Source organism: Pygocentrus nattereri, chromosome 7, assembly GCF_015220715.1.
Source record: "Pygocentrus nattereri isolate fPygNat1 chromosome 7, fPygNat1.pri, whole genome shotgun sequence".
NCBI classification, from domain to species: Eukaryota; Metazoa; Chordata; class Actinopteri; order Characiformes; family Serrasalmidae; genus Pygocentrus; species Pygocentrus nattereri.
The window spans coordinates 20,943,135-20,957,355 of record NC_051217.1 but is presented as its reverse complement, the minus strand read 5'-3'; the positions used below and the strand labels follow the sequence as shown (position 1 = coordinate 20,957,355).

The window sequence follows — 14,221 nt, the reverse complement described above, 5'->3', positions numbered from 1 at the left end:
CTGTTCTATAGTTTCTCATTAGGCTGAATGAATAACTGACTCTAAATGTAGGTATTGTGATATAAACCGGGTCTGTTCTATAGTTTCTCATTAGGCTGAATGAATAAATGACTATAAATGAAGGTATTGTGAAATAAACTTGTGAGTCTGTTCTACAGTTTCTCCATCCATCCATCCATTTCCTAAGCCGCTTCTCCCTCCCTCAGGGTCGCGGGGGGGGGGGTTGCTGGAGCCTATCCCAGCGGTCATTGGGCGGAAAGCAGGATACACACTGGACAGGTCACCAGACGATCGCAGTCTACAGTTTCTCATTAGGCTGAATGAATAACTGACTCTAAATGTAGGTATTGTGATATAAACTTTTTTTTTGAGAGTTGAGACTTTCTCTAGCTCAGACTCTGTTAGTTACAAGGCTGTCTTATAGACAAAGGTGTGAACAGTAGGGGCTGGACTATCAGTCACAAGGCTGACAAATTGAGGAGGTGTTCCGCTAAAGACAAAGTTTGCCTGTAGCTGTCTGTAGCAGCTGTAATTCATCAACTGAGACGTGTCTGCTTAACATTGGGTAAGTATTGCTTTGTTATCCTTCATTACCTTTTTATGTCCTAATTATTGTATTTATCATTTGCTTTACAATACCTGTTTACTCATCCCACAGATCATGTAGATCTACTCATCGTCACAGGACACGTAATTCCAGTAACCTCATCTATCCCCCACGGTTGTCAAAATCTCAGACCAGGGTTGCAGGTGGGCTCTGGAATTGCCAATCCTCTGTGCAGAAGACAGACTTCATTTCAGCCCTCGCATCCTTCTATTCACTGCACTTTGTGGTGTTGACGGAGACCTGGATCACCCCCATGAACTTGGCGACTCCAACAGCCCTGTCCTTTCACTTCTCCACAGCAGTCTGGCAGGGGTGGTGGCACAGGTTTGCTCTTGTCCAGAAAGTGTCGTTTCACTCCACTTGCTTGTTCTCATCTTTCAATTTCCTCCTTTGAGTACCATGCAGTTACTGTATCTTTCCCCACTAAACTTCACATCATTGTTCTTTATCATCCTCCGTCTCCTCTAGGCTACTTCATTGATGAGTTAGATACTCTACTGAGTCTCTTCTCCATCGATGAAACCATGCTTATACTCTTGGGTGACTTCAGCCTGCCATCAGACAAGCTGCAGTCATCCTGCCTGTTACCATTGCTATCATCCTTCGACCTCGCCCTCAACCAGACTCCTCTGATGCACAGAGCAGGCAATGCTTTGGACCTGATATTCACCAGACCTACCTCCACGCTGAATGTGACAGTTACTCCCATGCCTCACTCTGATCACCACTTTCTGTCTTCCTCTCACTCTCCCTCCCTGTTACTCATGTCCATTCCACCCCCTTGTGCTCCTCTTCTCAGTGCAACTTGCACTCCACTCCTTCCTCATCTTTCACCTCAACTATCCTGACCACCCTTCCCCATCCTGACTCATTTTCCTCTCTCTCACTGAACAAGGCTACAGATGCTTTCCTTTCTTCACTCTCATCTGCAACTAACTTTATGTGTCCTCTCTCCTCCAGGCCAGCAAGATCTTTCTCACCTGCCCCCTGGCTGATGGGTGTCCTGCGCAGCAACCAACAAGAACTAAGGAAGGCTGAGAGAAGATGAAGGAAATCCTAGCTCGACTCGGATCTTCACTCCTACCAATCTCTCCTTTCCAAGTTCTCACTCAAAGTTACTGCTGCAAAGTCATCTTTCTACAGAGGGAAACTGAAAGCTGTTCAACATTTTCTCCTCTCTTCTCAACCCTCCTCATCCCCCTCCACCCTGTTCTCTCACCCCTGAGGATTTTGTACCTTCTTTGAGGAGAAAGTAGATAGAATCCACCAGTCTTTTCCTTCTGTCCCCACTCCTTCCACTAGACTTCCTCCTCTCATTCTCAATCCCTTGAACTGTTTGTCTTCTCTTTCCACAGATGCTGTCCTTCAACTGATTAAATCCAGTAACACAATCACCTGCCCACTGGATCCCATCCCATCTGCATTGTTTCAGTCAATCTCCAAGGACCTACTGCCCTTCATTACTTTTCTCATCAACAAGTCCTTGGCATCAGGTGAAGTTCCATCAACTTACAAGACTGCAAGAGTACTTCCCATCTTGAAGAAACCATACTTGACAGCTCTGATGTCAACAACTACCAGTTTCACTTCTTTCTTTCCTTTCAATAACTCTTAAACGTGCAGTCTATAATCAACTTTCTCTCTTTCTCACACAGAACCAGCTCCAGGACCCCAACCAGTCTGGCTTCAAACCAGCGCACTCAACAGAATCTGCCCTCATAGCAGTGACCGAGAAGCTCCAATCAGCAAGATCAGCCAAACTCTCATCTGTCCTGATCTTTCTTGATATCTCAGCAGCTTTTGACACAGCCAACCATACGATCCTCCTGGACATCCTCACCAACCTTGGAATCACTGGATATGCGTGGAAGTGGTTCAAGTCCTATCTGGAGAATTGCTCTTATCAGGTAACATTAAGAGAGTTTACATCCTCTCCATGCAGGCTCTCCACTGGTGTCCCACAAGGCTCAGTGCTCGGTCCTCTTCTCTTTTCTCTTTACACTAGCTCTCTTGGTGATGTAATATCTTCTCATGGCTTCTCTTATCACTGTTATGCTGATGATACTCAAGTAATGTTTTCTTTCTCACCCTCTGACACACAGGTTTCCAGTTGCATCTCGACATGTCTATCTGACATCTTTTCATGAATGGCAGCTCACCACCTGAAGCTCAATCCTAGCAAGACTGGGCTGATATTCATCCCAATGATCGTGCCATCTCATTCGAGAACTCTCTGATTGTTCCATCTGTAGAGGCAAAAAGTCTTTGCAGCTCATCCACAATGCGGCAGCACGGCTTGTCTTCAATCTCCCCAAGTTCAGCCACGTCTCCCCACTGTTGTGCTCCCTTCACTGGCGTCATGTAGCTGCACACATCAGCTTTAAAACCTTAATGCTTGCCTACAAAGCCAAAAATGGACCAGCCCCTACTTACTTGATGGCAGTGGTGAAATCTCAAACTGTACCATGAGCCCTTCGAGCTTCAAGTACAGCTCGGCTTGACCCACCATCCTTGACCCGCCACCCTTGGAAGACAAGCGTCGAGAATGTTCTCTGTACTGGCACCCAAGTGGTGGAATGAACTCCCACTGGCTGTCCGAACAGCAGAGTCTCTTGCTGTCTTCAAACGCAGACTGAAGATGCATCTCTTCACACAGCACTTAAATGAGCATTGAATTAAGTATTGTTTGCAATATATTGTGCTGTACTTATATAGATATTTTTTATAGATATTTTATTGTATTGCACTGTGTATTGTAGTTTACTTTATTGTTGAATGCCCTGTGTATTATAGTTCACTGGTATTGTATTGCATTATACAGCACAGAGCTCTGTGTTCAACTTTATTCCTTTCTCTGGGTATCTAGAGTGACTTTTGTTTCTAGCAGTACCTGAGCTCAGGACTGTCTTTTTCTCTAACCTATTGGTAACTAGCCAAGATACTTTCTCTAGATAGACAAAGCACTTCTCGTAAGTCACTCTGGATAAGAGCGTCTGCTAAATGCTGTAAATGTAAATAAATGTAAACTGAGTCTGTTCTACAGTTTCTCATTAGGCTGAATGAATAACCGACTCTAAATGTAGGTATTGTGATATAAACTGAGTCTGTTCTACAGTTTCTCATTAGGTTTAAAGAGATTTTTCTCAGTGTTCTATAAAGTTTGTCCAACCTAACATCAGTAGCTAAGACAGAACACATTTGTAGGCAGAGTGTAGGTAGGTCAACTGCTGCAGAAAGCCCCCAAACTCACTGTGTGCCAGACTTCTCTTCATCCTCATCCTCAGCCGGGGTGTGGTGGTCAGTTCTTGCACTTTCTGGACTCTGTGGACTCTCCAGGTTGCAGAAAGAGCTTTGCTGGACTTTGCTGGACTCATCTGTCTCTCGACTCGTCTCACTTTTCACCTCCTTCACTTTCTCCAGCAAGCCTACACCAGGTCCACCCAAGTGCCAGTGCACCTCCTGGTGGATAATGATGGGGATTCATTTCAATAATTTTGAATAATTTCAGTTTAATGAACAAATTCCTTCAAACTATCCATTGTGTTTGATTCATTGATCCAATGATTCATTGATTCACAGATAAAGTCAGTTTTTGTGTAGAATAACGTCCTGCTCAGTGAGATTTGATGTTACTACTTCAACTTACTAACACACAACAGAATCTACAGAAAGAAAATGTGAGCAAAATCAAAAAGGTTACAGAATAAATTACAGTAATTATTTTATGGTAAATAATTTACCATAGTTACTGAATAATTTACAGTAATTATTAAATAATTTACTAAATCATTTTAGTAATTAGTGAATAATTTAGCTTCAAATATTAGTTGCAAAATAATTTATAGTAGTTACTGAAAAATTCATAAGGGTTATTGGATAATTTACAAGAGTTACTGAATAATTTACAGTAATTACTGAATAATTTAGAGGAGTTATTGAATCATTTATAGTATTTACTGAAACATTTATAGTAATCACTGAATAATTTCAAAGTTATTAAATCATTTAAAGGATTTACTGACTAATTTGCATTAATTATTGGATAATTGATGAGTTATTGAATAATTTACAGTAATTACTGAATAGCTTATGAGTTACTGAATTATTTACAAGAGTTATTGACTAATTTAGAGGCGTTATTGAACAATTTACAGAGAGTTATTGAACAATTTATAGTAATTACTGAATAATGTAAAGGAGTTATTAAAAGACTCACAGGAGTTCCAGAATAATTAGCAGTAGTTATTGAATAATTTATAATAATTTATAAATACTGAAACATTTACACTATTTGCTAAATAATTTACATGAAATTATTTATAGTAGATTTATTTATTAAATTATTTATAGTAAATTGTGAAAATGTATAGTCATTAATTTTTGTTTTGTAGATACTGACTATTTCATATAGAATATTTATATTTATAAATGTGTTGGTTACTAAAACAATTCATTCTACATGGGCTGTTTTCTCAGCTTATTATATATTTACAGATTGTATGAAGTGGAAAAAGAACAATGTTTACATACTACATCAAGCTTCTTTTAAAAAAGAGAGTTTGTTGTCCCTTTGAAGTGAACTGCGATTATAGATACAATTGAATGAGATGCTACAAAATCTTTAAGTCAGCTGGAATTGTGAATCAGTAGATGTGATGTACTGAAAGGGCTCAATTGAGAAGAATGACTGGGTGGTGAGCTGGACGTGGCTGCTGTTTTAGAAGTAAAGGCTGAAAGCACTGCAGATGCAGCTCTGATCTACAGCACATCCGCATGGCCCCAGGCTTCAACACCAACAACAACAACAAGAAAGGAGGCAAAACTTTACAAACATAGCCTTGAGCTGCTGTTATGTGGGCCATGGCTGTTTAAGATGTTCCTGTAATGAGCTTTGTTCAGTGAGTTTCCCCATCATTCTCAGCATTGCTGTCTGGCACTAGAGAAGAAGGCCGAGCGCTTTTATCACAAATTAATACAGACTTAAAGTCTGACAGCCTCTGTACAAACGGTAGGACAGTTTCTTTCTTACCCCCAGTGTTTTACACTGAAACTACACTTTACACTTTAGTTTTAGCACAGGCTAAAGAGCTAAGGAATAATGGAAGCCTATACCTCACCAATTAGCACTGCCATGCTAATGCACTTTAGTCCATGTTTATTGATTACAGTGCATCATATAGTGACAGGGACTACATATCCACAAAGGTCCATTGGTGCCTTGGGGCTCTGAGGCTGTGATGTTGTGAGGCTGTAGGGCTGTGTTGTTGTGAGGCCACAGGGCTGTGATGTTGTGAGGCCATAGGGCTGTGATGTTGTGAGGCAGTAGGGCTGTGATGCTGTGAGGCCGCAGGGCTGTGATGTTGTGAGGCCGCAGGGCTGTGAAGTTGTGAGGCCACAGTGCTGTGAAGTTGTGAGGACACAACGCTGTGATGTTGTGAGGCTGCAGGGCTGTGATGCTGTGAGGCTATAGGGTTGTGACTCCGGTCTGTGATGTGAGGCTGTAGTTTTGTGATGCTGTGAAGCTGTATAGCTGTGATGTTGTGAAGCTGCAGCGCTGTGAAGCAGGTCTGTGATGTGAGGCTGTAGGGTTATAATGCTGTGAAGCTATAGGGCTGTGATGCTGTGAGGCTGCAGCGCTGTGACTCCGGTCTGTGATGTGAGGCTGTAGGGTTGTGATGCTGTGAAGTTGTATAGCTGTGATGTTGTGAAACTGCAGCGCTGTGACTCCGGTCTGTGATGTTAGGCTGTAGGGTTGTGATGCTGTGAAGTTGTATAGCTGTGATGTTGTGAAACTGCAGCGCTGTGACTCCGGTCTGTGATGTTAGGCTGTAGGGTTGTGATGCTGTGAAGCTGTAATTTTGTGAGGCTGCAGCGCTGTGACGCAGGTCTGTGATGTGAGGCTGTACAACTGTGATGCTGTGAGGCTGTAGGGCTGTGATGTTGTGAGGTTTTAGGGCTGTGATGTTGTGAGGCTGTGACGTAGGTCTGTGTTGTGAGGCTGCAGGGCTGTGACGCTATGATGCTGTAGAGTTGTGATGCTGTGAAGCTGTAGAGCTGTGATGTTGTGAGACTGTAGCGCTGTGACACTGTGAGGTTGTAGGGCTGTGATACTGTGAGGCTGTAGGGCTGTGATGCTGTGAGACTGCAGGGCTGTGATGCTGTAGAGATGTGATGTTGTGAGGCTGTGATGCAAGTCTTTGTTGTGAGGCTGCAGGGCTGTGATGTTGTGAGGCTGCAGAGCCATGACACAGGTCTGTGATGCAAGGCTGTAGGGCTGTGATGTTGTGAGGCTGCAGGGCTGTGATGCTGTGAGGCTGCAGGGCTGTGATGTTGTGAGGCTGCAGGGCTGTGATTTTGTGAAGCTCTAGAGCTGTGATGTTGTGAGGCTGCAGGTCTGTGTTGTGATGCTGTAGGGCTGTGATGTTGTGAGACTGTAGGGCTCTGTTGCTGTGACGCAGGTCTGTATTGTGAGGCTGCAGGGCTGTGATGCTGTGAAGCTGTGGAGCTGTGATGTTGTGAGGCTGCAGGGCTGCAAGTCTGTGTTGTGAGGCCGCAGGGCTGTGATGCTGTGATGTTGTGAGGCTGCAGCGCTATGACGCAGGTCTGTGATGTGAGGCTGTAGGGCTGTGATGTTGTGAGGCTGCAGGGCTGTGATGTTGTGAGGCTGCAGGGCTATGACACAGGTCTGTGATGTGAGGCTGTAGGGCTGTGATGTTGTGAGGCTGCAGGGCTGTGATGTTGTGAAGCTCTACAGCTGCGATGTTGTGAGGCTGCAGGTCTGTGATGTTGTGAGGCCGCAGGGCTGTGATGCAGGTCTGTGATGTGAGGCTGCAGAGATGTGATGTTGTGAGGCTGTAGGGCTGTGATGCTGTGAGGCTGCAGGGCTGTGATGCTGTTAAGCTGTAGAGCTGTGATGTTGTAAGGCTGCAGCGCTGTGACGCAGGTCTGTGATGTGAGGCTGTAGGGCTGTGATGCTGTGAAGCTGCAGGTCTGATATGTTGTGAGGCTGCAGCGCTGTGACGCAGGTCTGTGATGTGAGGCTGTAGGACTGTGATGCTGTGAGGCTGTATGGCTGTGATGTTACGAGGCTGTTGGACTGTGATGTGGTTGGATAGTGTAGTGGTTAACACCTCTGCCTTCTACACTGTAGACTGGGGTTCAATCCCCACCTGGGCAAACACCCTACACTATACCAATAAGAGTCCTTGGGCAAGACTCCTAACACTGCCTTGGCCTCCCTGTGTAAAATGATCAAATTGTAAGTCGCTCTGGATAAGAGCGTCAGCCAAATGCCGCAAATGTAAATGTAAATGATGCTGTGAGACTATAAGGCTGTGATGTGAAGCTGTAGAGCTGTGATGTTGTGAGGCTGCAGGTTTGTGATGCTGTAGAGCTGTGATGTTGTGATGTTGTGAGGCTGCAGGGCTGTGACGCAGGTCTGTGATGCTGTGAGGCTGCAGGGCTGTGATGTTGTAAGGCTGCAGGGCTGCAGGGCTGCAGGGCTGCAGGGTTGTGATGCTGTTAAGCTGTGGAGCTGTGATGTTGTGAGGCTGCAGGGCTGCAAGTCTGTGTTGTGAGGCTGCAGGGCTGTGACACAGGTCTGTGATATGAGGCTGTAGGGCTGTGATGCTGTGAGTCTGCAGGGCTGTGATGTTGTGAGGCTGCGGAGCTGTGATGTTGTGAGGCTGTGATGCTGTGAAGCTGTAGAGCTGTGATGTCGTGAGGCTGCAGCGCTGTGACGCAGGTCTGTGATGTGAGGCTGTAGGGCTGTGGTGCTGTGAGGCTGCAGGGCTGTGATCTTGTGAGGCTGCAGGGTTGTGTGCAGACAAAAGAATATTCAACAATAATTCAACAATAAACACAAAATATCAACAAGAACTTAAGTCTGGCTGCCTTGGTTCCCTCAGGCGACTGGTACTAAACTCCCAGGTCGCCCTAACCTCACCTAACTTGAGGCTGAACCCCCACATACGTATCTAAATGGGATACCCTTGAAACATTCACCAAGACCCTCAGAACATATTAAAGTTAAATAGATGTGGCACATAGCCATACATGCTACTAGGAAAAGAGCTAACAGATCCTTGTCAGTCCACTGCATGCACGCGGCACTGTTTATACTATTCCAACTAGACACACCCACACAAGGTTGTGCATAGTCATATGCTCCGTCATAACTAAATCGTTTGAGAGAACAGCACTCACGCTAGTGATGTATGAAACAGTACCTTGACTCGCGCTATCAGTAACCCAGTCATCAATCCCTAACAGGTGACCTGTTGTTTGAGATGTTCTCCCTGATGTAAGACTGGGCTTCCTCCTGTGTAGAGAAAATCCGCTCCTGATTGTTATGGGTAATCCGAAGACGAGCTAGATACAGGATACCATATCGGACCCCCTCCACTCCACAAAGCTGTTGTCTCACCCCATTGTAACCTGCTCGAGCCCTGGCCACACGCGCAGTGTAATCTGGGTAGACCGAGATGGTCATCCCATCCGTATTGATCTGCTGTTTTTCCCTGGCCAGGCGAGGGATGTTAGCACAATCTCAAAAGTAGTGTAGGTGGGCCACAACAGCACGAGGTTGTTCGCCCTTTCTCGGTGCCGGTGCCATGGAGTGATGAGATCTGTCCAGCATTGGCACCTCTGTGAGGTTGAACACCTTCTGCAGCAACACAGAAATGGCTCCGGTGGAGCTAGCCTGACTTTCCAGCACTCCCATAATCCTGATATTGTTTCTTCTCAACCTCGCTTCTGGGTCTTCACACTTGTTTTCTAATAGTTTTGACTGGGCCTTAAGGTGAGCCACCTCCCGCTGCAAAGTAACAATATTATCTGTGCATGTTGACAGGCTTTTCTCAATCTCTCCGGTTGTACTCTTTAGTGCGGTTAGCTCTGCAGTAACCATGGTCTGATAGGACTGCAGATCAGATCTGACCATGTTAATGTCGGCTCTGAATCCCGACATCTCTTTCTCCAGAACACTTCTGATTTCTGATTTGATTATATCTCCGATATCTTCGCGTAACGACACGAGAAGCTTGGTTCTGAAGGCTTTAGTTTCAAGCACTATAGTCCCGTCGGCAGGTGCTGGATCATCACATTGGTCCGAGGATGAGCCAGAGGCACGAGGTCTCGGAGCAGGTGTAGCTAAGATTCGAGTTTTTGTAGTTTTGCCAGCCATACTCCCTCACTTGAATGTGTTGGGATTGCTGGACCACACTTTAAAGTAAATCCAATTCTTGTTTGTTCTGCCCCAAAGTGCCTAAATTTCAAAGTTTCAAAGTGAAAGTTCTGAGCAGTCTATGTAACTCATGTCTACTCCATGAATTCATTGTTTTTTGATGTAATAAAATTGCAAAGCATTTCCGTACATTCCTGTTCAAAGAAAACGGGCCTAACTAAAAATATAATGGTTTTCCCTGCTGGTTTTGGCTGACCAGAGTCCAGATTTAAGCCCGACAATGAACATGTGGTCTCACATTAAACATAAACTAGCTCTGCATTGTTTTCTAGCTGTTTGAAGCCGTCAGTGCTGAGTGGAAAAATGTTGGTCTGAAATTTTACCATACAATCAAAGGGTAAATTATCTCATACTAAGTTACTTTATCTATGTGTTCAATGATTTGTTGTTAAGACCATTGATAGATCAATGCTTTGCCATTTTTTTTTTTGTGTTTTAGTTTGGCCAGCTTTCTGAATGAGGACAGCCAATCAGAACAGAACTTATGTGTCAGTCTTAAAGGTAGGCTTTTTTGAGAGATAAATAGAGGTTGGAATTATTATTATTATGACTATTGTTGGTTCATAAAACCACATTATATGTGGAAGATGCAGGACAAGAAAAATGCAGGATATGGGCCTTTTAATAACTACTGTATTCTCTCAATGGTAACTTCATAGGAGATGAAAAACCCACCTGACCAAATATCCCAATGGTGGGTCCAGGCAAGAAGCTGAGTGCCAGGCTGCAGTCCGTCGAGGCGCTGAGGAGGAAGAGCTGGTCACCATGAACACACGTCTCAAGGTGGGTGACACAATTGACATGAGGCCGAAGACTGGAGAGCAGCGCTGGAGCCTGATTGGTTACAGTCTCAGTGGGGTGGAGGCAGTAATCCTGATAGAAAAAGAGGAACCATTACAATCTTAACTTTCCCCTGGCCACTTTATCAGAAACCCCTCTCCTGTAGCTCCACCATGCTGGTGTAGAATAAGAATGTGTTTCTTATAACTGTGTTTCAAATTAAGTGGCCAATTAGTGGAAGCACAAGGTAGGTGTTTCCAATAAAGTCACCAGCAAGTGGAAGCTTAAGGTGTTTCCAAAATAGTAGCCAGTGAGTGGAAGCACAAGGTAGATGTTTCTAATAAATAAGAAGTATTAAGGTGTGTTAATGCTATAATCTTACAAATACACAACATAGTAATGTTTATAGATAGATAGATAGATAGATAGATAGATAGATAGATAGATAGATAGATAGATAGATAGATAGATAGATAGATAGATAGATAGATTTATGAAGACTGAGGGAAAATAAAGCTTTGGGCAAAATGATTTGTACAGAAATCCACAGGGGTAATTAGGTTATAACAGTGAAGGTTTAGTAGACACACAGTGGAACAGACAGACGCTTGAATCAAAGCCATGTCCTCCTGGAGAGAAACCATGGCAATCCATTAGACCGCCTGTAAGGCAATTACATCAGACAAGTGGGCCGTCGGACGGCTAAATGTGAGGCCACAAATTATCATGAGTTGTTAAAGCGGTAAAATGAAAACGAACACCCAATCCATCCTCATCGTACCGAGCGGTTATATTTCAGGGGAAAGTTATGGGGGAATTCACAAACACCCCCTCTCCCATCATCAATCACTCTGTTTCGCCGTCAGCCTCCCTGCGTATCTCAAGGACAAAAACGTGCTTCTGACAGCAGCAGTGACGACTGCAGGAGGCAGTAAATCTCCCCTCAAAACACTGCAGAAAACAATGTTTTATTGAGGAATAGAGGGATTCAAAAAGTGACACCAAGCTTAACTTGAAGACTTGAAAAAGTATTTCAGTCTTGACTTGAAAAGCCAGCTAATCATTTTAAAAAGTTATAACAGTTGTAGACTCTTTTCCAACTTAATTGCTAATATTGTATGTATGTGTTTTGGCTAAATGTGCTAAATGTGTTGTCATTGTTCAGTAGTGTAAACAGTTGTTGTTATGGAATTCTATGTGATTGCAAAGATGTTGGAAGTTGGTATCAGTGATTTCTGGCTGGTTGCTTTTTTTGTTGCTAAGCCACTGCAATATTGTCCCGGGTGGTTGCTAAAGTGTTGCTATACTGTTGCTATAGGGATCCAGGTAGTTGCTAAACTGTTGCTAAGTAGCTCCCATTGTACCCTAGATGGCTGCTAAGGTGTTGGTAGGCAGTTGCTAGGGTATCCCAGGTGGTTGCTAAGGTTTTGCTAGGCCATTGCTATGCTATCTCAGGTGGCTGTTAAGATAGTCCAGAAGGTTGCTAAGGTGTTGGTAGGCTATTGCTATCCTATCCCAGGTGGTTGTTAAGGTGTTGGTAGGCTATTGCTATGGTATCCCAGGTAGATGCAAAAGTTATTGCTAGGCCATTGCTATGCTATGCAAGGTGGTTGCTAAGTTGTTGTTAGGCTTTCATTATGGTATTCCAGGTGGTTGCTAAGGTATTGCTAGACCATTGCTATGCTTCCCAGGTGATTATTAAATATATCACATGTGGTTGCAAAGGTGTTGCTAAGCCATTGCTATGCCATCGCAGATGGTTGTTAAGGTATCCCAGGTGGTAGGTTAGGTGTTGCAAGCATACTTTTATGATTGTGACATAAGAGAAGTGCCCAAAACATTACATATTATAGTACAGAGTGTATATTGACAGTGGTGGAATGAGAGGTAGAGGTATAGGCATTATATATTATATATGGAATGTTGCACATTCCCCTCAGTCATTAGTGATTTCCTGACTGTCCATTGGTCAGTTTCCCACACAATGTAGATGGAAACACGAATCCACCAGTTCCACACGCTGAGAGGCAGATGACGTATCTCAGCCCCTCTTCACAGGCTCATAACTCTGTATGTGAGTCTCATATGATTTCATAATAAGATGGAAAGGAAAGGGCGGCTCTACAGATTCAGAAAGTGTTGGAACTGGATTTCTGTGCTGGATCATCACAAAGACACAGACACAGCTATAGAAACATTGAATTTGGTCGATTGGACATGCTAAATTGCTCCTAGGTGTGAGTGGCTGTCTGTGTCTGTCTGTCTGCCCTGCGATGGACTGGCGACCTGTCCGGGTGTATCCTGCCTTTCGCCCGAAGTCTGCTGGGATAGGCTCCAGCACCCCCCCGCGACCCTGACGGAGAAGCGGCTTAGAAAATGAATGGATGGATGGAATTTGACACCAGGGCGAGGTCGTGGACCCTAGATGGTTAAACAGCTGGGTGTTATTTACTCACACCTGTTCTCTCTCACCTGTATATCCCACACCTTCACCCTTCCGTCCATGTCTGCTGTGGCCAGGTAGCGTCCACTGCTGTCCACTGTCAGTACAATGGACCCCGAATCTTTGTGGGCCACAAATTCACCCACAAGACGACGGCTTATAGTGTTCCAGAAACGGACAACACCCAAACCCCCACAGGATACGAGATCAGCACCACCTGGCATCAAAACCAAATCATTAGAGCTTATCTTAAAGGGCCTATATCATAGAAAATGGAATTTCCCTAGATTTTTTCAAATAAAGCAGCCTAAAGAAGTATGTAAACTTAGTTAACTTTCAAAACTACCCACTGTCCAGTCCATGTATGGAAAATAAGATGTTTTGAATTTAAACTCACACTGAAGTTATAAGGAGTGTTTCAGCTCAGAGCTTTTTGAATGAGGCATAATATAGGACTGCTGGAACAGAGCTCATCTACATATGTCAGGTAAAGTGTAAGGGACAAAGAGAGTCGTGTAAAAAAAGGAATTACACAAAACCACATAAAGGTTACAAACTGACCTCCAGGAAAAAATATAAAATACAAGACAAATGCAGAATAAGTGCCCTTTAAAATCACCTACACACTTAAATTAAACAGGTGCCTGAAAGGGTTGTTTGACCTAAAACACCTTTTGTTCCCTAAAGAACCATGCATGAAAAAAATAGCTGTGAATAACCTCTTAAAGGTTTGAGGAAACTGTACACAAGGTAAAGGGTTCTTCCTAAAACCTTTGCATTACATATAGTATCTCGAAAAGGTTCTTCACATGTGCACAACTCATTTTCATCCCTTGAAATCAAAAGTGGTTCTTCTCAGGTTACTTTACCTGTTGCAGCTGCTCCCATTCGGCCTTCCACAACAGCCAGTCTGGTGATGCCATAACTTTCCGAGTCCTCCTTGCCACAGAGGGCGAGCAGCTTGGAAGCAGAGTTTGTGGATGGTCGTCTAGCATTTGAAATGCTAGTTTTACTCAAGGTGTTATCTGCATTGAAAAAGAAAGCACTGCCCTTTAATGTAGCCAATGTATACAAACTGGCCACTTTATTAGAAACACATACTTTGTACTTCCACTAACAGGCCACCTTATTGGAAACACCTACCTTG

General features: G+C 44.0%; 1 protein-coding gene across 2 annotated transcripts in view; it reads right to left on the bottom strand.

Moving 5' to 3' along the window:
• Positions 1 to 14,221, bottom strand: part of LOC108443153 (WD repeat-containing protein 49) — an 89,123-nt gene that overhangs the window by 19,342 nt on the left and 55,560 nt on the right. For both annotated transcript variants that reach the window (XM_017723605.2, XM_037539863.1), the window contains exons 13-16: positions 13,944 to 14,099; positions 13,104 to 13,291; positions 10,527 to 10,724; positions 3,858 to 4,066 (exon numbers count right to left, since the gene is read on the bottom strand). In XM_017723605.2, coding sequence (XP_017579094.1) covers positions 3,858 to 4,066; positions 10,527 to 10,724; positions 13,104 to 13,291; positions 13,944 to 14,099 — 751 coding nt within the window. The remainder of the gene's footprint in view (positions 1 to 3,857; positions 4,067 to 10,526; positions 10,725 to 13,103; positions 13,292 to 13,943; positions 14,100 to 14,221) is intronic.